At 47.1% G+C, this 27,281-nt stretch overlaps 2 protein-coding genes across 2 annotated transcripts in view; both read right to left on the bottom strand.

Moving 5' to 3' along the window:
* The window catches only part of LOC147118283 (uncharacterized), a 237,436-nt gene that overhangs the window by 40,692 nt on the left and 169,463 nt on the right, over window positions 1-27,281 (bottom strand). The window lies entirely within an intron of this gene.
* On the bottom strand, window positions 1,532-26,789 carry LOC147118288 (uncharacterized). Its single transcript, XM_085984361.1, has 2 exons — window positions 26,705-26,789; window positions 1,532-4,192 (listed from the first exon to the last, which is right to left on the bottom strand). Exon 2 carries the CDS (start codon window positions 3,527-3,529, stop codon window positions 2,642-2,644), a length of 888 nt encoding a protein of 295 aa, XP_085840487.1. The 5' UTR covers window positions 3,530-4,192; window positions 26,705-26,789; the 3' UTR covers window positions 1,532-2,641.

Genomic DNA, 27,281 nt, shown 5'->3' with positions numbered 1-27,281 from the left:
ATGTGTTCTTCAGATTAAACAAAGAAGAAACATAGAAGATAGGAACAGGGGTCGGCCATTTGGCCCCTCGAGCCTGCTCCGCCATTCAATGAGATCATGACTGATCATCCAAACTCAGTGCCCTATCCCTGCTTTCTCCCCATATCCCTTGATCCCTTTAGCCTTAAGAAATATATCCAACTCCTTCTTGAATATATTTAATGAATTGGCCTCTACTGCCTTCTATGGTAGAGAATTCCACAGGTTCACCACTCTCTGGGTGAAGAAATTCCTCTTCATCGCTAAGTCTAAGGATAAGGGGTAAGCCATTTAGGACAGAGATGAGGAGGAATTTCTTCACCCAGAGAGTGGTGAACCTGTGGAATTCTCTACCACACAAGGCAATTGAGGCCAATTCATTAAATGTATTCAAGAAGGAGTTAGATATATTTCTTAAGGCTAAAGGGATCAAGAAATATGGGGAGAAGACAGGGACAGGGTACTGAATTTGGATCATCAGCCATGATCTCATTGAATGGTGGAGCAGGCTCGAGGGGCCGAATGGCCTACTCCTGCTCCTATCTTCTATGTTTCTATTTATCTGTTCAGCCTTGGTCAGCCTGCAAAAACTCTGAAATGTTTAATAATGAAATCAGGGAGTCAAAAAGCTGAGGTGAGGTAGTTTAAAAAGACAGTCCCTGACCAGAGATTGCTAGATGCTGACACTCGATGCTCATGAGGATAGAATGTCCCATTCCCCAGGCACGGACATCCAGCACCTCAATCACAGCAACAATTCACAAAACAACGGCAATATAACTTGGAGCAGAGACGGTTAAGTGGAGCTGTGATCGAGGTGCTCAAAATTATCAGGGGTTTTGATCGAGCAAACAAGGAGAAGCTGTTGTCACTGGCAGGAGGGTCGGTAACGAGAGGACAGAGATTTCAGATCATTGGCAAAAGAATCTAGAGAGGAAATGAGGAGACTTTTTTTACTCAGCGAATTGTGATGATCTGGAATGCACTGCCTGAATGGGAGGTGGAAGCAGATTCAATAGTAACTTTCAAAAGGGAATTGGATATATACTAAAGGCAGAAATTTGCAGGGCTGTGGGGAAAGAGCAGGGCAGTGGGACTAATTGCATCGCTCTTTCAGAGAGCCAGCACCAGCACGATGGGCCAAAAGGCATCCTACTGTGCTCTATGATTCTATAACATCAGCTTCTCTCTGCTCACTGGTACTGAGAGAACAGGGAATAATCTTTAAATCCAGCCCAGTTATTGGGGGCTCTTAACATTAACAAGCCCCAGTTGCCTGAATTAACATGGTTCAGTCCTGGATGTGATTAAAGGCATCGGACACAGTGGAATCGAACCACCGCAGTCACACTGTGGACACTCTGGTGTGTCAGCGGGTGGGATACACCAGGGAATCCCTTTCCACACACTGAGGTTGACTCTAATGATCGGGAGTCCCAGGGTTTCGGATACCAGATAATCAAGCTCACAAGAACACAAATTGTCTCTCCAGACTTTATTAAGAGCGCTGCATAACACAGATCGGGTGATAATTCCCTCAATCTGGAGAATAGAAGTACAGTGGATTCGCGCGTGACCTTCTCGAGTCTGTTCCAACTGACAACGGCTTAAGTGGCCTGTTCTTATACACAAGTTTGGTTACCGCTCAGGAAATGGGATTGTTTGGACCCGTCTGTTGACCACCTCCTGAACTCCTGCTAATTCAGGGAATTTAGTCCATCTGTGACCAGACGATAAACACAAGCCCGTCTGGTTATCATACCTATACGGTCCGTGAGGTTATTATTAGATTCACACCCAGACGTTGTGCCTTCACTTGTCTGGCACTTCATCCCATAGCACGGGTACAGGGGCTCAGTAATGTTTCATTCATCAGAAAAAGACAAAGTACAACAACATACTGGTCAGCTTAACAAAATCTCATCATATTTATGTGGCTATAAATATAAAAGTCACTAATAAGTCCAGGAGGGAATTCAGAAGAAAATTTTTTACCCAGAGAATGGTGAGAATGGGGAACTCGCTACCACAGGGAGTGGATGAGGTGAACAGCACAGATGGATTTATGGGGAAGCCACACAAGGGAGAAAGGAATGGGAGGAGATGTTGATCGGGTTAATTGAAGTAGGGTGGGTGTGGAGCATAAACACTGGCATGGACCAGTTGGGCCGAATGGCCGGTTTCTGTGCTGTACATTCTATGGAACACCATCTAAGGATAAGGGGTAAGCCATTTAGGACAGGTATGAGGAGGAATTTCTTCACCCAGAGAGTGGTGAACCTGTCGAATTCTCTACCACAGAGGGCGGTGGAGGCCAATTCATTAAATATATTCAAGAAGGAGTTAGATATACTTCTTAAGGCTAAAGGGATCAAGGGATATGGGGAGAAGGCAGGGGCAGGGTACTGAATTTGGATGATCAGCCATGATCTCATTGAATGGCAGAGCACTCTCGAGGGGCCGAATGGCCTACTCCTGCTCCTATCTTCTATGTTTCTGTGAACAGTGAAACAAAGCGAATCATCAGCACAACAATCTTAAAGATTAAACAGCAGTACAAGAATTTATAAAACATTCATCCATTCCATGTTCATGTCACCCCAGCTGTCTGCAGGGCCCTGCGCTAGAGAACAATGTGAACTCGCTGGTGTGTCAGCAGGTGAGAAGACCGAGTGAATCCCTTCCCACACACAGAGCAGGTGAACGGTCTCTTCCCAGTGTGAACTCGCTGGTGTCCGTTCAGATTCCTGGAGCTTTTAAAGCTCATCCCACAGACAGAACATGTAAATGGTCTCTGATCGGAGTGAACTCGCTGGTGTTGCTTAAGATCTTCAGAGGTTTTAAAGCTCATCTCACAGACAGAACATTTAAATAGTCTCTCATCAGTGTGATATCGCTGGTGTGTCAGTAGGTGGGATGACCGAGTGAATCTCTTCCCACACACGGAGCAGGTGAATGACCTCTCCCCAGTGTGAACTTGCTGGTGACTCACCAGGCTTGATGACTGAGTGAATCCCTTCCCACACACGGAGCAGGTGAACGATCTCTCACCAGTGTGAACTCGCTGGTGTCCGTTCAGATCCCCAGAGGTTTTAAAGCTCTTCCCACAGACAGAACATGTAAATGGTCTCTCATCGGTGTGAACTCGCTGGTGTTGCTTCAGATTCCCAGAGGTTTTAAAGCTCTTCCCACAGTCAGAACATTTAAATGGTCTCTCATCAGTGTGATATTGCTGGTGTCTCAACAGGTTGGATGACTGAGTGAATCCCTTCCCACACACGGAGCAGGTGAACGGTCTCTCCTCAGTGTGATATTGCTGGTGTCTCAACAGGTTGGATGACTGAGTGAATCCCTTCCCACACACGGAGCAGGTGAACGGGCTCTCCCCAGTGTGAACTCGCTGGTGTGTCAGTAGGTGGGACGGCTGAGCGAATCCCTTCCCACACACGGAGCAGGTGAATGGTCTCTCTCCTGCTCTCTCCAGCTGGTGTCCCTTCAGCTCCTGGGACATTTGAAAGCTTTTCCCACAGTCGGAATGTTTCACCGGCCTCTCCCCAGTGTGAACTCGCTGGTGTGCCAGCAGATTCGAGGACCGAGTGAATCTCTTCCCACACACGGAGCAGGTGAACAGAATCTCTCCTGCTCTCTACAGCTGGTGTCTTTTCAGATCCTGGGACCTTTTAAATCTCTTCCCACAGACAGAACATTTAATCTCATCACTGTGAACAAGCTGGTGTCTCAGGAGGGTGGAAGAATGAGAGAATCACTTCAAAAACACGGACCAGGTCAAAGATCTCTCATCGGTGTGGACAAGCTGGTGTCTCAGCAGCGTGGATGGTGCAATTAATCCCTTCCCACACACGGAGCGGGTTAAAGGTCTCTCCCTCGTGTGAACTTGCTGGTGTATCATCGGAGCGGATGGCTGAGTGAATCCCTTCCACACACGGGGCCCGGGTTTCCCCCAGTGTGTAGGCACTGGTGTCGCTTCAGGTATTTGTAGATTTTGAAGCTCTTTCAGAACATTTAAAAGGTCTGTCATCAGTGTGAACTCACAGGGTGCCAGCAGATTCAAGGAGCGATTGAATCAGGTCCTGATGAATCGCGTAGCTCTGTCAGAATTTGAGGTGATGTTTGGTTTGAGCTTCCTGTCTGTAAATGCTCCACTTCTAAAACCCTGTAAAAGGAGTGTAGAAAGGGTAAGGGGGAAGCATGAATTTTTTTTGGCTAATATTGCCTCAAAGACCAAATAGGGCAGAGCCGGTCCCACTGGTGTCCAGCCGTGCCCACAATAACCAGCGGGCCAGAAACAGCTGGGTGGGAGTGCACTCGCCTGGTTCCATTCTTATCTATCTAATCGTAGCCACAGATTCACCTGCAATGGCTTCTCTTCCCACTCCCGCATCATTACCTCTGGTGTCCCCCAAGGATCTATCCTTAAGCCCCTCCTATTTCTCATCTAAATGCTGCCCCTTGGCGACATCTGAAAACACAGCGTCAGTTTCCACATGTACGCTGACGACACCCAGCTCTACCTCACCACCACTTCTCTCGACCGCTCCACGATCTCTAATCCAGTTCTGGGTGGGCAGAAATTTTCTCCAATTAAATATTGGGAAGACTGAAGCAATTGTTTTCGATCCCTAGCCACTGGCTCCATCCCTCTCCCTAACATCTGTCTGAGGTTGAACCACACTATTTGCAACCTTGGTGTCATATTTGACCCTGAAATGAGCTTCCGAACACATATCCGCAGCACAACAAGGACTGCCTATTTCCACCTCTGTAACATGGCCCGTCACCACCCCTGCCTCAGCTCATCTTCTGCTGAAACCCTCACCCGGGCCTTTGTTACCTCTAGACTCGACTATTCCAACGCACTCCTGGTTGGCCTCCCATATTCTACCCTAAGTAAACTTGAGGTCACCCAAAACTACCCGTGTCGTAACTCAACGCCAAGTCCCGTTCACCCATCACCCCTGTGCTCGCTGGCCTACATTGGCTCCCGGTTAAGCAATGATTCGATTTCAAAATTCTCATCCTTGTTTTCAAATCCCTCCATGGCTTCGCCCCTCCCTATCTTAGTTATTCCCTTCAGCCTCACAACCACCCGCCCCCCGCGATAGAATCACAGAAAAATTACGGCACAGAAGGAGGCCATTCGGCCCAGCTTGTCCGTGCCGGCCGATTAAGTGCTATCCACACTAATCCCACTTTCCAGCACTTGGACCGTAGCCTTGTAGGTTACGGCACTTCAAGTGCACATTCAAGTACTTTTTAAAATGTGATGAGAGTTTCTGCCTCTACCACCCTGTCAGGCAGTGAGTTCCAGACCCCCACCACCCACTGGGTGAAAACATTTCTCCTCAACTCCCCTCTAAACCTCCGACAATTACTTTAAATCTACGCCCCCTGGTTGTGGACCCCTCTGCCAAGGGAAATAGGTCCTTCCTATCTTGGCCCCTCAAAATTTTATGCACCTCAATCAGGTCTCCCCTCAGCCTCCTCGGTTCCGAAGAAATCAACCCCCATCCCCCCCCACCCCCGAGACATCTGCGTTCCTCCAATTCTGCCCTCTTGAGCATCCCTGATTATAATCGCTGCACCATCAGTGGCCGTGTCTTCTGTTGCCTCGGCCCTAAGCTCTGGAATTCCCTCCCTGAACCTCTCCGCCTCTCTTTCATAGAAAATAGGAGCAGGAGTCGGCCATTCGGCCCCTCGAGCCTGCTCCGCCATTCAATGAGATCATGGCTGATCAAAACTCACCTCTGTGACCAAGCTTTTGGCCATCTGCCCAATTTCTCCTTTTATGGCTCGACGTAACATTTTTCAATGTCTTACAATACTCCTGTGCAACACCTTGGGACGTTTTCCTACGTTAAAGGCGCTATAGAAATACAAGTTGTTGTTGTTCTCATTGTTGGAGGTGAGCTCAGAACAGGCCCCGCCCCCTCCCCCTACTCCGCATGAGCCGCTCCAAGGGGAGCGCGGGCTCTGAACAGGCCCCGCCCCCTCCCCCTACACCGCATGCGCCGCTCCAAGGTGAGCGCGGGCTCTGAACAGGCCCCGCCCCCTCCCCCTACTCCACATGCGCCGCTCCAAGGTGAGCATGGGCTCTGAACAGGCCCCGCCCCTTCGCCCTACTCCGCATGCGCCGCTCCAAGGTGAGCATGGGCTCTGAACAGGCCCCGCCCCTTCGCCCTACTCCGCATGCGCCGCTCCAAGCTGAGCGCGGGCTCTGAATAGGCCTCGCCCCCCTCTCCCTACTCCGCATGCGCCACTCCAAGGTGAGCACGGGCTCTGAACAGGCCTCGCCGCCTCCCCCTACTCCGCATGCGCCGCTCCAAGGTGAGCTCAGGCTCTGAACAGGCCTCGCCGCCTCCCCCTACTCCGCATGCGCTGTTCCAAGCTGAGCGCGGGCTCTGAATAGGCCCCGCCCCCTCCCCCTACTGTGCATGCGCCGCCCCTGAGGATGAGCCGCTACCGCGCCTGCGCACAGACCCCGCATTCTGGGTTGGCCCGGACAACCGCGAGAGTCCAGATCACCGGCGGAAAGTGAGTTTTATCAGGGTTTTTTATATATCGCAGAGAGATAAATAAAAAGAAAATACAAACCGCACCGTCCTAGCGCCCTCCCGGCACCGAGCAGAGGGTATTTAAAAATAATAAGAAGAAATGTAATTAATTACATAGAATGGGAGCGCAGGTGATGTGTTACTGCTGCAATATGTGGGAGCTGGTGGACACCATTGATGCTCACGGTGATCACATTTGCAGTAAGTGTTGGCTGCTCGAGGAATTCCGGCTCCATGTTGAGACACTGAGACACATCAGGGAGGGGGAGAGTTACCTGGACTCTGTGTTCCAGGAAGTAGTCACACCAATTAGATTAATTAATTCAGATGTAGTCCGTGGTCAGGGACAGGACGGTGTGACTACAAGTGAGGCAGGTACGGGGATCCAGGTGGTAGTGTTGGAGGAGCCGCAGCCCTTGCTCTTGTCCAACAGGTTCGAGGGTCTTACTCCCTGTGAGGACGGGAACGGGGACTGCGGGGAGGATGAGCAACCTGGCCACAGCACTGTGGAGTGGGGGGCCATTCAAGTGAGGGGAGTTAAAAGAAATGTTGTAGTGGTAGGGGATAGTATCGTTAGGGGGATAGATAGGGTTCTTTGCAGCCGAGAGCGAGAGTCCCGAAGGCTGTGTTGCCTGCCCGGTGCCAGGGTTAAGGACATCTCCTCTGGGCTGGAGAGAAACTTGGAGTGGGAGGGGGAGGATCCAGTTGTCGTGGTCCATGTTGGTACGATAGGACAAGGAAAGAGGTTCTGCTGAGGGAGTTTGAGCAGCTAGAGGCCAAATTAAAAAGCAGAACCACAAGGGTAATAATCTCTGGATTACTACCTGAACCACGTGCAAATTTGGCTAGGGTAAATAAAATTAGAGAGTTAAATGCGTGGCTCGAAGACTGGTGTGGGAGAAATGGGTTTTGCTTCCTGGGACACTGGCACCAGTACTGGGACAGGAGAGAGCTGTTCCGTTGGGACGGACTTCACTTGGCCAGTGCTGGGACTAGAATCCTGGTGAATCAAATAACTGGGGCTGTAGAGAGGGCTTTAAACTAATTAATGGGGGGGAGGTTTTAAGAGAGCGAAAAATAAAAATGACAGCAGAGAAGGCAATAGAGCAAGGTAGCAGTGGGGGAATTAAAAACCAGAGCATGTCAGGAAGGGACAGAATGTATATAATGATAAAGGTAAAGGAGTAAAAGGGGTAAAAGCAGGAATAAATTGTCAGAAAACATATCTGAAAGTTCTTTATCTGAATGCACGGAGCATTCGTAACAAAGTTGACGAGTTGACGGTACAAATAACTACACATGGGTATGATCTGGTGGCCATTACGGAAACATGGCTACAAGATAATCATGACTGGGAACTAAACATACAAGGGTATTTGACAATTAGGAAGGACAGACAGGAAGGAAAGGGAGGTGGGGTTGCTATGTTATTCAAGGATGGAATCACTGCAATACTCAGAAATGATATTGGGTCAAAGGATCAGGATAGTGAAACAGTTTGGGTGGAGATAAGGAATAATAAGGGGAATAAGTCACTGGTGGGCATAGTCTATAGGCCTCCTAACAGTTGCAAATCTGTTGGTCGGAGTATAAATCAGGAAATAGTTGGGGCTTGTAATAAGGGAACAGCTATAATCATGGGGGATTTTAACTTTCATATTGACTGGACTAATCAAATTGGGCATGGCAGCATTGAGGAAGAGTTCATAGAGTGTATTAGGGACGGGTACTTCAGCAGTATGTAACTGAACCAACCAGGCGGCAGGCAATCTTAGATCTGGTCCTGTGTAATGAGACAGGATTAATAAAAAATGTCCTAGTAAAGGGTCCCCTTGGAATGAGTGACCATAATATGGTTGAATTCCAAATTCAGTTTGAGGATGAGAGAGTTGGATCTCAAACCAGCGTACTAAGCTTAAATAAAGGAGACTATGAAGGTATGAGAGTAGATTTGACTAAAGTGGACTGGGAAAACAGATTAAAGTGTAAGACGGTACAAGAGCAGTGGTCTACATTCAAGGAGATATTTCACATCTTTCAAGATAAATATATTCCACTGAGGAAAAAGGGGAGTAAAAGAAAAGACAGCCATCCGTGGCTTAGTAAAGTAATAAAGGATAGTATTCGACTGAAAACAAGGGCATATAAAGTAGCCAAATCTAGTGGGAGGATAGAAGATTGGGAAGCATTTAAAAGCCAGCAAACAATAACTAAAAGATTAATTAAGAAAGGGAAGATAGATTATGAAAGTAAATTAGCAAAATATATAAAAACAGATAGCAAGAGTTTCTACAGCTATATAAAAAGAAAAAGGGTGGCTAAAGTGAACGTTGGTCCCTTAGAGGATGGGACCGGGAAACTAGTGGTGGGGAACATGGAGATGGCAAAGATGCTGAACGAATATTTTGTATCAGTCTTTACAGTAGAGGACACTAAAAATATCCCAACACTGGACAAACAGGGGCCAATGGGGGGGGAGGAGCTAAACACGATTAAAATCACTAAGGAGATGGTACTCAGTAAAATAATGGGACTTAAGGCGGATAAATCCCCCGGACCTGATGGCCTACATCCTAAGGTCTTGAGAGAAGTGGCGGTAGGGATTGTGGATGCATTGGTGATCATTTTCCAGAACTCCCTGGACTCAGGAAAGGTCCTGACAGATTGGAAATCTGCTAATGTAACACCCTTATTTAAGAAGGGAAGTAGACAAAAAGCTGGAAACTATAGACCAGTTAGCCTAACATCTGTGGTTGGCAAAATGTTGGGGTCAATTATTAAGGAAACAGTAACAGAGCATTTGGATAAACATAATTTAATAGGACAGAGTCAGCATGGTTTTCTGAAGGGGAAGTCATGTTTGACAAATTTCCTCGAATTCTTTGAGGATGTAACATACAGGGTGGATAAAGGGGAACCAGTGGATGTAGTGTATTTGGACTTCCAAAAGGCATGTGACAAGGTTCCACACAAAAGATTACTGATCAAGATAAAAAATCACGGGATTGGGGGTAATATACTGGCATGGGTGGAAGATTGGCTATCTAACAGAAAACAAAGAGTTGGGATAAATGGTTCGTTCTCGGGCTGGCAATCAGTAACTCGTGGTGTTCCGCAGGGGTCAGTGCTGGGACCCCAACTCTTTACAATCTATATTAACGATTTGGAGGAAGGATTTGCCGACGATACAAAGATGGGAGGGAAAGCAGTGAGTGAGGAGGACATAAAAAACATGCAAAAGGACATAGACAGGCTAAGTGAGTGGGCAGAGATTTGGCAGATGCAATACAATGTTGGAAAGTGTGAGGTTATGCACTTTGGCAGAAAAAATCAAAGAGCAACTTATTATCTAAATGGAGAGAAACTGCAAAGTGCTACAGTGCAAAGGGATCTGGGGGTCATGGTGCATGAAACACAAAAAGTTAGTATGCAGGTGCAGCAGGTGATCAGGAAGGCCAATGGAATCTTGGCTTTTATTGCAAGGGGGATGGAGTATAAAAACAGAGAGGTCTTGCTGCAGTTATACAGGGTACTGGTGAGGCCACACTTGGAATACTGCGTACAGTTTTGGTTTCCATATTTAAGAAAATATATACTTGCTCTCGAGGCGGTTCAGAGAAGGTTCACTCGGTTGATTCCAGAGATAAGGGGGTTGACATATGAGGAAAGGTTGAGTAGGTTGGGACTCTACTCATTGCCGTTCAGAAGAATGAGAGGCGATCTTATCGAAACATATAAGATGGTGAGGGGGCTTGATCGGGTGGATGCGGTGAGGATGTTTCCACTGATGGGTGAGACTAGAACTAGGGGGCATAATAAGAACATAAGAAATAGGAGCAGGGTAGGCCAATCGGCCCCTCGAGCCTGCTCCGCCATTCAATAAGATCATGGCTGATCTGAACCTAACCGCCAATCTACTATCACAGAACCATCTCCTGAATCTAACAGAATTAGACACACGAAATAGGAGCAGGATCAGGCTACACGGCCCCTGGGCCCGCTCCGCTACCCACAGGGCCATGTCCGATCCGAACCTAGATTCATGTCCAAATTCCTGCCCGCTCCCCGTAACCCTTAATTCCCTTTACTTCTAGGAAACTGTCTATTTCTGTTTTAAATTTATGTAATGATGTAGCTTCTACAGCTTTTTGGGGCAGCATATTCCATGGACCTACCACCCTCTGAGTGAAGTAGTTCCTCCTCATCTCAGTTTTGAAAGAGCAGCCCCTTATTCTAAGACTATGCCCCCTAGTTCTAGTTTCACCCATCATCGGGAACATCCTCCCCGCATCCACCTGATCCAACCCCTTCACTATCTTATATGTTTCAATAAGATCGCCTCTGATTCTTCTGAACTCCAATGAGTAGAGTCCCAATCTACTCAACCTCTCCTCATATGTCTATCCCCTCATCCCCGGGATTAACCGAGTGAACCTTCTTTGGACTGACTCGAGAGCAAGTATGTCTTTTCTTAAGTATGGACACCAAAACTGTATGCAGTATTCCAGGTGCAGTCTCACCAATACCTTGTACAACTGAAGTAATACCTCCCTCCCTATTTTTATATTCTATCACCCTAGCAATGAAAGCCAACATTCCATTGGCCTTCTTAATCACTTGCTGCACCTGCATACTAACCTTTTGAGTTTCGTGCACCAGGACCCCCAGATCCCTTTGTACTTCAGTACTTTCCAGTTTCTTGCCATTAAGATAATAACTTGCTCTGCGATTTTTCCTGCCAAAGTGCATAACCTCACACTTTCCAGTATTGTATTCCATCTGCCAAATCTCTGCCCACTTACTTAGCCTGTCTATGTCCCCTTGCAGGTTTTTTATGTCCTCCTCACTCACTACTTTCCCTCCCATCTTAGTATCATCTGCAAACTTTGATATGTTACACTCGGTCCCCTCCTCCAAATCGTTAATATAGATTGTAAAGAGTTGGGGACCCAGCACTGACCCCTGCGGAACACCACTAGTTACTGATTGCCAGTCTGAGAATGAACCATTTATCCCAACTCTCTGCCTTCTGTTAGATAGCCAATCCTCTATCCATGCCAGAATATTACCCCCAATCCCGTGATTTTTTATCTTAAGCAATAATCTTTTGTGTGGCACCTTGTCAAATGCCTTTTGGAAGTCTAAATACACTACGTCCACTGGTTCCCCTTTATCCACCCTATATGTTACTTCCTCAAAGAACTCCAGCAAATTTGTCAAACATGACTTCCCCTTCATAAAACCATGCTGACTTTGTCCTATTAAATTATGATTATCCAAATGTCCTGTTACTGTCTCCTTAATAATGGACTCCAAAATTTTACCTACCACAGATGTTAGGCTAACCGGTCTATAGTTTCCAGCCTTCTGTCTACTGCCCTTTTTAAATAAGGGTGTTACATTAGCAGTTTTCCAGTCTGCCGGGACCTTTGCTGAGTCCAGGGAGTTTTGGAAAATTATTACCAATGCATCCACAATCCCTACCGCCACTTCCCTCAAGACCCTAGGATGTAAGCCATCAGGTCCAAGTGATTTATCCGCCTTGAGTCCCATTATTTTACCGAGTACCACTTCCTTAGTGATTTTGATCGTGTTTAGCTCCTCCTCCCTTATAGCCCCCTGTTTGTCCAGTGTTGGGATATTCTTAGTGTCCTCTGCTGTAAAGACTGATACAAAATATTCATTCAGTGTTTTTGCCATCTCCATATTTCCCACCATTAATTTCCCGGTCTCATCCTCTAAGGGACCAACATTTACTTTAGCCACCCTTTTTCTTTTTATATATCTATAAAAACTCTTACTATCTGTTTTTATATTTTTTGCTAATTTACTTTCATAATCTATCTTCCCTTTCTTAATCAATCTTTTTGTTATTTTTTGCTGTCTTTTAATGTTTTCCCAATCCTCTATCCTCCCACTAGATTTGGCTACCTTATATGCCCTTGTTTTTAGTCGAATACTATCCTTAATTTCTTTACTTAGCCACGGATGGCTGTCTTTTCTTTTACACCCTTTTCTTTTCAGTGGAATATATTTTTTTTGGAAGTTGTAAAATAACTCCTTAAATGTACACCACTGATCATGTATCGTCTTACCCTTTAATCTATTTTCCCAATCCACTCTACTCAATTCCGCTCTCATACCTTCATAGTCTCCTTTATTCAAGCTTAGCACGCTTGTTTGAGATCCAACCTTCTCACCCTCTAATTGAATATGGAATTCAACCATGTTATGGTCACTCGTTCCAAGGGGATCCTTTACTAGGACATTTTTAATTAATCCTGTCTCGTTACACAGGACCAGATCTAAGGTTGCTTGCTCCCTGGTCGGTTCAGTTACATACTGTTCAAGAAACCCATCCCTAATACACTCAATGAACTCATCCTCAAGGCAGCCCTGCCCAATTTGATTTGTCCAATTAATATCCCCCATAATTATAGATGTTCCCTTATTACAAGCCTCAACTATTTCCTGATTGATACTCCGTCCAACAGAGTTGCAACTGTTCGGAGGCCTATAGACTACGCCCACTAGTGTTTTTTCCCCCTTATTATTCCTTACCTCCACCCAAACTGTTTCATTATCCTGATCTTTTGACCCAATATCATTTCTCTGTATTACAGTGATTCCTTCCTTTATTAACATAGCCACCCCACCTCCCCTTCCTTCCTGCCTGTCCTTCCTGATCGTTAAATAACCTGGTATGTTTAATTCCCAGGCATTGTCACCCTGCAGCCATGTTTCTGTAATGGCCACAAGATCATACCCATATGTAGTAGTTATTTGTGCCATTAACTCGTCTATTTTGCTACGAATGCTACGTGCATTCAGATAGAGAACTTTCAAATATGTTTTGTGACACTTAGTTCCTGCTTTTGCCCTTTTTATTACTTTACCTTTTTCTCCATACCTTCTGCCCCTTCCTGACACGCTCTGGTTTTTAATTTCCCCACTGCTACCTAAGTCTATGACCTTCTCTGTTGTCAATTTTATTATTTGCTCTCTAGGAACCTCCCCACCACTAGTTAGTTTAAAGCCCTCTCTACAGCCCTAGTTATATGATCCGCCAGGACTCTAGTCCCAGCACTGGCCAAGTGAAGCCCGTCCCAATGGAACAGCTCCCTCCTGCCCCAGTACTGGTGCCAGTGTCCCAGGAAGCAAAACCCATTTCTCCCACACCAGTCTTTGAGCCACGCATTTAACTCTCTAATTTTATTTGTCCTAGCCAAATTCACTCGTGGCTCAGGTAATAATCCATTATTACCCTTGAGGTTCTGTTTTTTAACTTGACCCCTAGCTGCTCATACTCCTTTAACAGAACCGGCTTCCTAGTCCTATCTACGTCGTTTGTACCAACATGGACCACGACAACTGGATCCACCCCCTCCCACTGCAAGTTTCTTTCCAGCCCAGAGGAGATGTCCTTAACCCTGGCACCGGGTAGGCGACACAGCCTTCGGGACTCTCGCTCTCGGCTGCAGAGAACTCTATCTATCCCCCTAATAATACTATCCCCTACCACTACAACATTTCTATTTACTCCCCCCTCCTGAATGACCCCCCGTTCCACGGTGCTGTGGCCAGGTTGCTCATCCTCCCTGCAGTCCCTGCTCCTGTCCCCACAGGGAGTAAGAACCTCGAACCTGTTGGACAAGAGCAAGGGCTGCGGCTCCTCCAGCTCTACCTCCTGGATCCCCGTGCCTGCCTCACTCGTAGTCACACCGTCCTGTCCCTGACCATGGGCTACATCTGAATTAATTAACTTCATAGGTGTGACCACCTCCTGATACACAGAGTCCAGGTACTTCTCCCCCTCCCTGCTGTGTTGCAGTGTCTGAAGCTCAGACTCCAGCTCATCAACACGGAGCTGGAGTTCCTGTAGCAGCAGACACTTGTCACAGATGTAATCACTGTGAGCCTCAATGGGGTCCACCGGCTCCCACATCTCGCAACAGTAACACATCACCTGCCCCATTCTATGTAATTAATTAAATTTTTTATTATTAGTTATGGACACCCTCTGCCCGATTTTAGATGCTAGTATCCCCTTTAATTAATTGGATTTAAATTAAATCAATCCCTCTAATTACACCAGTTAAATGGTTTACCAACAGTCACTCTGCACCAGAAAGGCCTTATTAACTACAACCCAGAGTTAAAGTTTGAAAAGAGCACCAAACACCCGACTTACCCAAACTCACACTTACCCAAACTCACAGCACTCTCTGATAACTCGCACTCAGTGCTTGCTCGCACTAGGACTGGTCTTTTTATACTGTTTGTTTGTTTACAGCCAAATGAGTCACCCCTGCTGATTGGTTAGAAAACTGGTTTCCACTGCCTGCTGTTCCAATTTACTCCTACTGCAGTGTAACCTTGTTTTACTCTTCTTAAACCAACAGAATCCCAAATATTGAACTTTTCCCCTTTACTTAAACTGCTTAAGTAATCTTATCAAGAATGATTTAAAGAGAAATAACAATTAAAGAACTCTCACACTTACCCAAACTCTCTGATGACTCGCATCTTAGAATAAGGGGCTGCCCTTTCAAAACTGAGATGAGGAGAAACTTCTTCACTCAAAGGGTAGTAAATCTATGGAATTTGCTACCCCAGAGAGCTGTGGAAGCTGCAACATTAAATAAATTTAAAATGGAGATAGACATTTTCCTAGCAGATAAGGGAATTAGGGGTTACGGGGAGAGGGCAGGGAAGTGGATGTGAGTCTAGATTCAGATCAGCCATGATCCTATTGAATGGCGGAGCAGGCCCGAGGGGCCGTATGGCCGACTCCTGCTCCTACTTCTTATGTTCTTCTTATGTTCTTATGATGGGACAGTGTAGAGGGAGCTTTACTCTGTATCTAACCCGTGCTGTACCTGCCCTGGGGGTGTTTGATGGGACAGTGTAGAGGGAGCTTTACTCTGTATCTAACCCGTGCTGTACCTGCCCTGGGAGTGTTTGGTGGGACAGTGTAGAGGGAGCTTTACTCTGTATCTAACCCGTGCTGCACCTGCCCTGGGAGTGTTTGATGGGACAGTGTAGAGGGAGCTTTACTCTGTATCTAACCTGTGCTGTACGTGCCCTGGGAGTGTTTGATGGGACAGTGTAGAGGGAGCTTTACTCTGTATCTAACCCATGCTGCACCTGCCCTGGGAGTGTTTGATGGGGCAGTGTAGAGGGAGCTTTACTCTGTATCTAACCCGTGCTGTACCTGCCCTGGGAGTGTTTGGTGGGACAGTGTAGAGGGAGCTTTACTCTGTATCTAACCCGTGCTGTACCTGCCCTGGGAGTGTTTGATGGGACAGTGTACAGGGAGCTTTACTCTGTATCTAACCCGTGCTGTACCTGCCCTGGGAGTGTTTGATGGGACAGTGTAGAGGGAGCTTTACTCTGTATCTAACCCGTGCTGTAGCTGCCCTGGCAGTGTTTGATGGGACAGTGTAGAGGGAGCTTTACTCTGTATCTAACCCGTGCTGCACCTGCCCTGGGAGTGTTTGATGGGACAGTGTAGAGGCTGCTTTACTCTGTATCTAACCCGTGCTGCACCTGCCCTGGGAGTGTTTGATGGGACAGTGTAGAGGGAGCTTTACTCTGTATCTAACCCGTGCTGTACCTGCCCTGGGAGTGTTTGATCGGACAGTGTAGAGGGAGCTTTACTCTGTATCTAACCCGTGCTGCACCTGCCCTGGGAGTGTTTGATGGGACAGTGTAGAGGGAGCTTTACTCTGTATCTAACCTGTGCTGTACCTGCCCTGGGAGTGTTTGATGGGACAGTGTAGAGGGAGCTTTACTCTGTATCTAACCCATGCTGCACCTGCCCTGGGAGTGTTTGATGGGGCAGTGTAGAGGGAGCTTTACTCTGTATCTATCCCGTACTGTACCTGCCCTGGGAGTGTTTGATGGGACAGTGTAGAGGGAGCTTTACTCTGTATCTAACCCGTGCTGTACCTGCCCTGGGAGTGTTTGATGGGACAGTGTAGAGGGAGCTTTACTCTGTATCTATCCCGTGCAGTACCTGCCCCGGGAGTGTTTGATGAGACAGTGCAGAGGGAGCTTCACTCTATCTAACCCGTGCTGTCCCTGCCCTGGGAGTGTTTGATGGGACAGTGTAGAGAAACTTAGAAACATAGAAACATAGACGATAGGAGCAGGAGTAGACCATTCGGCCCTTCGAGCCTGCTCCGCCATTCAATGAGATCATGGCTGATCACCCAAATTCAGTACCCTGTCCCTGCCTTCTCCCCATATCCCTTGATCCCTTTAGCCTTAAGAAATATATCCAACTCTTTCTTGAATATATTTAATGAACTGGCCTCCACCGCCCTCTGTGGCAGAGAATTCCACAGGTTCACCACTCTCTGGGTGAAGAAATTCCTCCTCATTTCAGTCCTAAATGGCTTACCCCTTATCCTTAGACTATGACCCCTGGTTCTGGACTCCCTGGCCATCAGAAACATCCTTCCTGCATCTAGTCTGTCCAGACCTGACAGAATTTTATAGGTTTCGATAAGATCCCCTCTCAATCTTCTAAACTCCAGTGAGTATAAGCCCAATCGACACAATCTCTCCTCATACGTCATTCCTGCCATCCCAGGTATCAGCCTGGTGAATCTTCGCTGCACTCCCTCCACGGCAAGCACGTCCTTCCTCAGGTAAGGTGACCAAAACTGTACACAATACTCAAGGTGCGGTCTCACCAAGGCCCTGTACAACTGTAGATAGACATCCTTGTTCCTGTATTCGAACCCTCTCGCTACAAAGGCCAACATACCATTTGCCTTCTTAACCGCCTGCTGCACCTGCATGCTTACCTTCAGCGACTGGTGCACAAGGACGCCCAGGTCTCGTTGCACTTCCCCTTCTCCCAATCTATTGCCATTCAAATAATAATCTTTGCTTTACTCTGTGTCTAACCCGTGCTGTACCTGCCCTGGGAGTGTTTGATGGTACAGTGTAGAGGGAGCTTTACTCCGTGTCTAACGTGTGCTGTACCTGCCCTGGGAGTGTTTGATGGGACAGTGTAGAGGGAGCTTTACTCTGTGTCTAACGTGTGCTGTACCTGCACTAGGAGTGTTTGATGGGACAGTGTAGAGGAAGCTTTACTCTGTATCTAACCAGTGCTGTACCTGCACTAGGAGTGTTTGATGGGACAGTGTAGGGGGAGCTTTACTCTGTATCTAACCCGTGCTGTACCTGCCCTGGGAGTGTTTGATGGGATAGTGTAGAGTGAGCTTTACTCTGTATCTAACCCGTGCTGTACCTGCCGTGGGGGTGTTTGATGGGACAGTGTAGAGGGAGCTTTACTCTGTATCTAACCCGTGCTGTACCTGCCCTCACGAGCAAATATGGCTAGGGTAAATAAAATCAGATAGTAAAATGCGTGGCTCAAAGACTGGTGTGGGAGAAATGGGTTTTGCTTCTTGGGACACTGGCACCAGTACTGGGACAGGAGAGAGCTGTTCCGTTGGGACGGACTTCACTTGGCCAGTGCTGGGACTAGAATCCTGCCGAATCGAATAACTGGGGCTGTAGAGAGGGCTTTAAACTAATTAGTGGGGGGGAGGTTTCAAGAGAGTGAAAAATAAAAATGTCAGCGGAGAAGGCAACAGAGCAAGATAGCAGTGGGGGAATTAAAAACCAGAGCGTGTCAGGAAGGGACAGAATATATAAAGATAAAGGTAAAGTAGTAAAGGGGGTAAAAGCAGGAATAAATTGTCACAAAACACATTTAAAAGTTCTTTATCTGAATGCACACAGCATTCGTAACAAAATAGACGAGTTGACGGTACAAATAACTACACATGGGTATGATCTGGTGGCCATTACGGAGACATGGCTGCAGGGTGACCATGACTGGGAACTAAACATCCAGGGGTATTTGACTATTAGGAAGGACAAACAGGAAGGAAAAGGAGGTGGGGTTGCTGTGTTAAAAAAGGATGGAATCACTGCAATAGTGAGAAATGATATTCGGTCAAAGGATCAGGATAGTGAAATGGTTTGGGTGGAAATAAGGAATAATAAGGGGAAAAAGTCACTAGTGGGCGTAGTCTATAGGCCTCCTAACAGTTGCTACTCTATTGGTCAGAGTATAAATCAGGAAATAGTTGGGGCTTGTAATAAGGGAACAGCTGTAATCATGGGAGATTTTAACTTTCATATTGACTGGACAAATCAAATTGGGCAGGGCAGCCTTGAGGAAGAGTTCATAGAGTGCATTCGGGGTGGGTTCCTTGAGCAGTATGTTACTGAACCAACCAGGGGGCAGGCAATCTTAGATCTGGTCCTGTGTAATGAGACACGATTAATAAAAAATGTCCTAGTAAAGGATCCCCTTGGAATCAGTGACCATAACATGGTTGAATTCCAAATTCAGTTGGAGGGTGAGAGAGTTGGATCTCAAACCAGCGTACTAAGCTTAAATAAAGGAGACTATGAAGGTATGAGAGCAGAGTTGACTAAAGTGGACTGGGAAAATAGATTAAGGTGTAAGACGGTACATGAGCAGTTATGTACATTCAAGGAGATATTTCACAACTTTCAAGAAAAATATATTCCACTGAGGAAAAAGGGGATTAAAAGAAGACAGCAATCCGTGGCTAAGTAAAGTAATAAAGGATAGTATCCGACTGAAAACAAGGGCATATGAAGTAGCCAAATCTAGTGGGAGGATAGAAGATTGGGAAGCATTTAAAAGCCAGCAAAGAATAACTAAAGGATTAATTAAGAAAGGGAAGATAGATTATGAAAGTAAACTAGCAAAAAATATAAAAACAGATAGCAAGAGTTTCCACAGTTATATAAAAAGAAAAAGGGTGGCTAAAGTGAATGTTGGTCCCTTAGAGGATGAGACCGGGAAATTAGTAGTGGGGAACATGGAGATAGCAAAAACGCTGAACAAATATTTTGTATCAGTCTTTACAGTAGAGGACACTAAAAATATCCCAACACTGGACAAATAGGGGGCTATAGGGGGGGAGGAGCTAAACACGATTAAAATCACTAAGGAGATGGTACTCGGTAAGATAATGGGACTTAAGGCGGATAAATCCCCTGGACCTGATGGCTTATATCCTAGGGTCTTGAGAGAGGTAGTGGTGGGGATTGCAGATGCATTGGTGGTAATTTTCCAAAACTCTCTGGATTCAGGCAAGGTCCCAGCAGATTGGAAAACTGCTAATGTAACGCCCTTATTTAAAAAGGGAGGTAGACAAAAGGCTGGAAACTACAGACCAGTTAGCCTAACATCTGTGGTTGGTAAAATGTTGGAGTCCATTTTTAAGGAAGCAGTAACAGGACATTTGGATAAGCATAATTTAATCTGACAGAGTCTGCATGGTTTTATAAAGGGGAAGTCATGTTTGACGAATTTGCTCGAATTCTTTGAGGATGTAACAAATAGGGTGGATAAAGGGGAACCAGTGGATGTGGTGTATTTGGAATTCCAAAAGTCATTTGACAAGGTGCCACACAAAAGATTACTGCACATTGTGGTGTATGTAACTTGTTCCACCTTAAGAGAACTTAAACCTGTTCCACCTTAAGAGATGTACTACTTTCTCTGGCTGCTGTATACGGTAATACCGGTGGTGACCACACCGGTATATAAGTGCTGTGTAGTAATTTGCTGGGTAGTTCAGCCCTGACCTTCGACTAGTAAAGACCTGTTAAAGTTATTCTTGTGGTCTGTGTGCAGTGATTCATATTAACCATAACTGGAACACACAGACTTAACACACAAGATAAAAAATCACAGGATTGGGGGTAATATACTGGCATGGGTGGAAGATTGGCTATCTAACAGAAAACAGAGAGTTGGGATAAATGGTTCATTCTCGGGTTGGCAATCAGTAACTAGTGCTGTTCCGCAGGGGTCAGTGCTGGGACCCCAACTCTTTACAATCTATATTAACGATTTGGAGGAGGGGACCGAGTGCAACATATCCAAGTTTGCCGACGATACAAAGATGGGAGGGAAAGCAGTGAGTGAGGAGGACATAAAAAACCTGCAAAAGGACATAGACAGGCTAAGAGTGTGACATCACCAGGGAGCAGGTAAGTGATTGGTTGGTGAGTATTTCTCTCTTTTCAATACAAGCTTGACTTCTGTGGTGTTAAATTTCTAGGGTCTCTGGTGTAGTGGGGACAGTTGGTAAATAAAGCGCCCTAGAGTATACCTGTAACTGGGGTATTGAATAAATTTTTTCATAAATTAAAGGAGTAAGTCACGGCAGGAGAGTTCAGACCCGTGTTCTGCTCCTCTTGCTCCATGTGGGAAGTCAGGGACGCTGCCAGTGTCCCTGACGACCATGTGTGCGGGAAATGCATCCAGCTGCAGCTACTTGTAGACCGCATTACGGCGCTCGAGCTGCGGGTGGATGAATTTTGGAGCATGCGCGATGCTGAGAAGGTCGTGGATAGCACGTTTAGCGAGTTGTTCACGCCTCAGGGTAGGGCTGCACAGGGGGTGACCATCAGGCGGAGCAACAAAGGCAGGCAGGTAGTGCAGGGAACCCCTGCGGACATCCCCCTTTCAAACAAGTATACCAAGTTGGATACTGTTGAGGGGGATGACTTACCAGGGGAAGGCAGCAGCAGCCAGCTTCCTGGCACCAGGGAGGCTTCTGCTGCTCAGGAAGGGAGGAAAAAGAGTGGGAGAGCAATAGTGGTAGGGGATTCTATCGTAAGGGGAACAGATAGGCGCTTCTGTGGCCGCAAATGTGACTCCAGGATGGTTTGTTGCCTCCCTGGGGCCAGGGTCAGGGATGTCACTGAGCGGCTGCAGGGCATTCTTAAGGGGGAGGGTGAGCAGGCAGAGGTCGTGGTCCACATTGGGACCAACGACATAGGAAGGAAGGGAGATGAGGTCCTGCATCAAGAATTTAGGGAGCTAGGTAACAGATTAAAGAGCAGGACCTCAAAGGTTGTAATCTCTGGATTACTCCCAGTGCCACGTGCTAGTGAGTATAGGAATGGGAGGATAGAGCAGATGAATGCGTGGCTAAGGAGTTGGTGTAGGGGGGAGGGTTTTACTTTCCTGGATCACTGGGCCTGCTTCTGGGAAAGGTGGGACTTGTACAAGTCGGACGGGTTGCACCTGAACCAGAGCGGGACAAATATCCTTGCGGGGAGGTTTGCTAGCACTGTTGGGGGGGGGTTTAAACTAACTTGGCAGGGGGATGGGATACAGAGGGGAGCTGAAATAGGGGGTGATGTGCTGCCAATTATAGAGAAAAAAACAAGTCAGCTTGGTAGACAGGGCAAACATATAAGGGCAAGGCTGGATGGCATCTATTTTAATGCAAGGAGTCTTGCAAATAAGGTGGATGAACTGAAGGTGTTGATAAACACATGGGAGTATGATATTGTTGCTATCACGGAGACATGGTTGAGGGAGGGGCAAGACTGGCAGCTCAATATTCCGGGGTACAGAATCTTCAGGCGAGACAGAGGGGGAGGTATAAGAGGGGGTGTCGCAATATTAATTAAGGAGTCAATTACTGCAGTAAGGAGGGATGATATATTAGCAGGTTCCTCTAATGAGGCCATATGGGTGGAGCTTAAAAACAGAAAGGGGGCAAGCACTTTGCTGGGAGTGTACTATAGGCCTCCAAACAGTCAGGGGGAGATAGAGGAACAGATATGTAGGCAAATCTCAGAGAAATGTGCAAATAATAGGGTAATAATAATGGGGGATTTCAACTTCCCCAATATTAACTGGGATAGTCAGAGTGTGAAAGGCTCAGAGGGTGTAGAATTCTTAAAGTGCATCCAGGAGAGCTTTTTGAGCCAGCATGTAGAAAGTCCTACAAGAGAGGGGGCGGTACTGGACCTAATTCTAGGGAATGTGGCTGGCCAAGTGGAAAAAGTGCTAGTAGGTGAGCACTTTGGTGACAGTGACCATAATATGGTAAGATTTAAGGTGGTCATGGAAAAGGACATGGATGGGCCGGAAATAAAGGTTCTAAATTGGGGGAAGGCTGATTTTAATAGGATAAGGCAGGATCTGGCCAAAATGGACTGGGATCAGCTACTTGTAGGAAAATCCGCATCGGAGCAATGGGAGGCTTTCAGAAGGGAGATTGAGATCATACAATGGCAACATGTTCCCGTAAAGGTCAAGGGTGGTTCCAAAAACCACAGGGAACCTTGGATGTCAGGGGATATACGAGAATGGATTAGGCAAAAAAGGAGGGCTTTTGGCAGATACAAAAGGCTAAAGACGGAGGAAGCCCTAGAGGAGTACAAAAAGTGCAGGGGGATACTTAAAAAAGAAATTAGGAGATCAAGGAGGGGCCATGAAATAACACTGGCGAGCAAAATAAAGGAAAATCCTAAGATGTTTTATAAGTATATTAAGGGTAAGAGGATAACTAGGGAAAAAATAGGGCCAATTAGGGACAAAAGTGGCAATGTGTGTGTGGAGCCGGAAGATGTAGGAGGGGTTCTAAATGAATTTTTTGCCTCTGTTTTCACTATGAAGAAGGACGATGTAGACATAGAAATAGGGCGGGGGGACTGTGATATGCTCGAACATATTAACATCGAGAGGGAGGAGGTATTGGCGGTTTTAGCTGGCCTAAAAATGGATAAATCCCCAGGCCCGGATGAAATGTATCCCAGGCTGCTGTGTGAGGCAAAGGAAGAGATTGCGGGGGCTCTAACACATATATTCAGGACCTCTCTGGCCACAGGGGATGTGCCAGCGGACTGGAGAACCGCTAATGTAGTACCATTATTCAAGAAGGGAAGTAGGGAAAAACCGGGGAACTACAGGCCAGTGAGCCTAACATCAGTGGTAGGAAAATTATTGGAAAAAATTCTGAGGGACAAAATTTGTCTCCACTTGGAGAGGCAAGGATTAATCAGGGATAGTCAACATGGCTTTGTCAAGGGAAGATCATGTCTGACTAATTTGATTGAATTTTTTGAGGGGGTGACTAGGTGTGTGGATGAGGGTAACGCAGTGAATGTGGTATACATGGATTTCAGTAAGGCCTTCGATAAAGTCCCGCACAGGAGACTGGTCAAGAAGGTAAGAGCCCATGGAATCCAGGGTGCCTTGGCACATTGGATACAAAACTGGCTTAGTGGCAGAAGGCAGAGGGTGATGGTCGAAGGTTGTTTTTGTGACTGGAAGCCTGTGGCCAGTGGGGTGCCACAGGGATCGGTGCTGGGTCCCTTGCTGTTTGTGGTCTACATTAATGACTTGGATATGAATGTAAAAGGTATGATCAGTAAGTTCGCGGATGATACAAAAATTGGTAGGGTGGTAAATAGCGAGGAGGGTAGCCTCAGTCTGTAGGACGATATAGATGGGTTGGTCAGATGGGCGGAACAGTGGCAAATGGAATTTAACCCGGAAAAGTGCGAGGTGATGCACTTTGGGGGGACTAACAAGGCAAGGGAATACACAATGAATGGTAAGACCCTAGGCAAGACGGAGGGTCAGAGGGATCTGGGTGTGCAAGTACACAGATCCCTGAAGGCGGCGGAACAGGTGGATAAGGTGGTAAGAAAGGCATATGGGATACTTGCCTTCATTAGCCGAGGCATTGAATATAAGAGCAAGGAGGTTATGATGGAGCTGTATAAAACACTGGTTAGGCCATAGCTGGAATACTGTGTGCAGTTCTGGTCGCCACACTACAGGAAGGATGTGATCGCGTTGGAGAGGGTGCAGAGGAGGTTCACCAAGATGTTACCAGGGCTGGAGCGCTTCAGCTATGAAGAGAGACTGGGCAGATTGGGTTTGTTTTCCTTGGAGCAGAGGAGGCTGAGGGGGGATATGATTGAGGTGTACAAAATTATGAGGGGCATAGATAGGATGGATGCTGAGGAGCTTTTTCCCTTAGTAGAGGGGTCAATAACTAGGGGGCATAGATTCAAGGTAAAGGGCGGGAGGTTTAGAGGGGATTTGAGAAAGAACTTTTTCACCCAGAGGGTGGTTGGAGTCTGGAACTCACTGCCTGGAAGGGTTGTGGAGGCAGGAACCCTCACAACATTTAAGAAGCATTTGGATGAGCACTTGAAATGCCACAGCATACAAGGCTACGGACCAAATGCTGGAATATGGGATTAGATTAGACAGGGCTTGATGGCCGGCGCGGACACGATGGGCCGAAGGGCCTCTATCCGTGCTGTATAACTCTATGACTCTATGACTCTAAGTGAGTGGGCAGAAATTTGGCAGATGGAATATAATGTTGGAAAATGTGAGGTTATGCACTTTGGCAGAAAAAATCAAAGAGCAAGTTATTATCTAAATGGAGAGAAACTGCAAAGTGCTACAGTGCAAAGGGATCTGGGGGTCCTGGTGCATGAAACACAGAAGGTTAGTATGCAGGTACAGCAGGTGATCAGGAAGGCCAATGGAATCTTGGCTTTTATTGCAAGCGGGATGGAGTATGAAAGCAGGGAAGTCTTGCTTCAGTTTCCATATTTAAGAAAATATATACTTGCTCTCGAGGCAGTTCAGAGAAGGTTCACTCGGTTGATTCCGGAGATGAGGGGTTGACTTATGAGGAAAGGTTGAGTAGGTTGGGCGTCTACTCATTGGAATTCAGAAGAATGAGAGGCGATCTTATCGAAACATATAAGATTGTGAGGGGGCTTGATCAGGTGGATGCGGGCCGGATGTTTCCACTGATGGGTGAGACTAGAACTAGGGGGCATAATCTTAGAATAAGGGGCTGCCGTTTCAAAACTGAGATGAGGAGAAACTTCTTCACTCAGAGGGTGGTAAATCTATGGAATTTGCTACCTCAGATAGCTGTGGAAGCTGCGACATTAAATAAATTTAAAACGGAGATAGACAGTTTCCTATCTGATAAGGGAATTAGGGGTTACGGGGAGCGGGCAGGGAAGTGGACGTGAGTCTAGGTTCGGATCAGCCATGATCCTATTGAATGGCGGAGCAGGCCCGAGGGGCCGTATGGCCTACTTCTGCTCCTACTTCTTATGTTCCTTTTCTCTTCACATATCTATAAAAGCTTTTACAGTCAGTTTTTATGTTCCCTGAAAGCTTACTCTCATATTCTATTTTCCCCTTCTTAATTAATCTCTTTGTCCTCCTTTGTTGAATCCTAAACTGCTCCCAATCCTCAGGTTTACTGCTTTTTCTGGCCAATTTAAATGTCCTCTCCTTGGATCTTATGCTATCCCTAATTTCCCTTGTTAGCCATGGTTGACTCTCCTTTTTTGTTTTATTTTTATGCCAAACTGGGATGAACAAATTCTGTAGTTCATCCATGCGGTCTTTGAATGTTTGCCATTGCCTATCCACCATCAACCCTTTGAGTGACATTCCCCAATCAATCCTACCCAACTCGCTCCTCAGACCATCGTAGTTTCCTTTATTTAAATTTAGGACCCTAGTCTCTGAGTCAACAACTTCATTCTCCATCTTAATGAAGAATTCGATCATATTATGATCACTCCGACCCAAGGGGCCTCGTAGAACAAGATTGCTAATTAATCCTTTCTCGTTACATAATACCCAGTCTAAGATGGCCTGACCTCTGGTTGGTTCCGCGACATATTGGTCCAGGAATCCATCCCGTAAACACTCCAGGAATTCCTCCGCCACATTAGAGGACATGAGAGGGGGGGAGGGAGTCCCTTTAAATGTGGAGGAGTTGGGTGTCCCTTTAAATGTGGAGGGGGTGGATGTCCCTTTAAATGTGCAGGGGGTGGGTGTCCCTTTAAATGTGGAGGGGGTGGGTGTGCCTTTAAATGTGCAGGGGGTGGTTGTCCCTTTAAATGTGCAGGGGTTGGGTGTCCCTTTAAATGTGCAGGGGGTGGGTGTCCCATTAAATGTGGAGAGAGTGGGTGTCCCTTTAAATGTGGAGGGGGCGGGTGTCCCTTTAAATGTGGAGGGGGTGGGTGTCCCTTTAAATGTGGAGAGGCAGGGCCGCGCATGCTTATTCGGTCCACCACAAAACGAGGCTGCCAGTGCGCCTGTGTGGGGCCTCCGGGGAGAAAACGGAAGGTCGGGCCCGGGAAGAGGCAGATTCAGCGGCCGGGGTAAAGTGTTGGGGAATCGATTTAAATCGAGGTGGGGGGGGAAGCCGAGAGCGAGATTATAAAGTAAAATACGAGAAAAACCAAACCTGAGAGTCGGGCGGGACCACCGCGGACGCCCAACGGAGCGGATTAAGCCGCGCGAGATGGTAGAGTGAAACGGAGGAATGTGATTCTGACTGACGGGAGCGCTGACCAATAGGAAGAGGGTTGAGCTGGGAGGACTGAACTGGGCGACCTGGTCCTCCAAGCAATGGCGGCGTGGCTAGGGGGCGGAACCTTCCTCCCCGGGCGCTGGTGGCGCTGGAGGCGTTTGTGACGTCATCAGAGGAAGAGGCCATTCAGGTGGATGGAGGCCGGCCCGGCCTGTGACTGGCGGGAGCTCTGACCAATAGGGCGAGGGCTGAGGTGGGTGGGCTGAACTGGGCGGCCTGGTCCGCCAACCAATGGCGGCACGGCAAGGGGGCGGGGCCTCCTCCAGCTCAGATGCGCTGGGGCCGATTGTGACGCGCTGTCCCCAGGTGAGAGCAGCTCAGTCAGCACAGAGCTGGGGGCTGGAACCTGGGAGAGGGGCCGCAGGCAGCGGGCCTGGCAAAGGGGCACAAGCTTAATAATACAAGCTTCTTTCAAATGCAAAATTGTTTCCTACAGACAGCCTTGGGCACT

This window comes from Somniosus microcephalus, chromosome 4, assembly GCF_052327205.1.
Source record: "Somniosus microcephalus isolate GS21.2 chromosome 4, FLI_Smic_1.0, whole genome shotgun sequence".
NCBI classification, from domain to species: domain Eukaryota; kingdom Metazoa; phylum Chordata; class Chondrichthyes; order Squaliformes; family Somniosidae; genus Somniosus; species Somniosus microcephalus.
The sequence above is the reverse complement of the archived record's forward strand: the minus strand, read 5'-3'. Positions and strand labels throughout refer to the sequence as shown.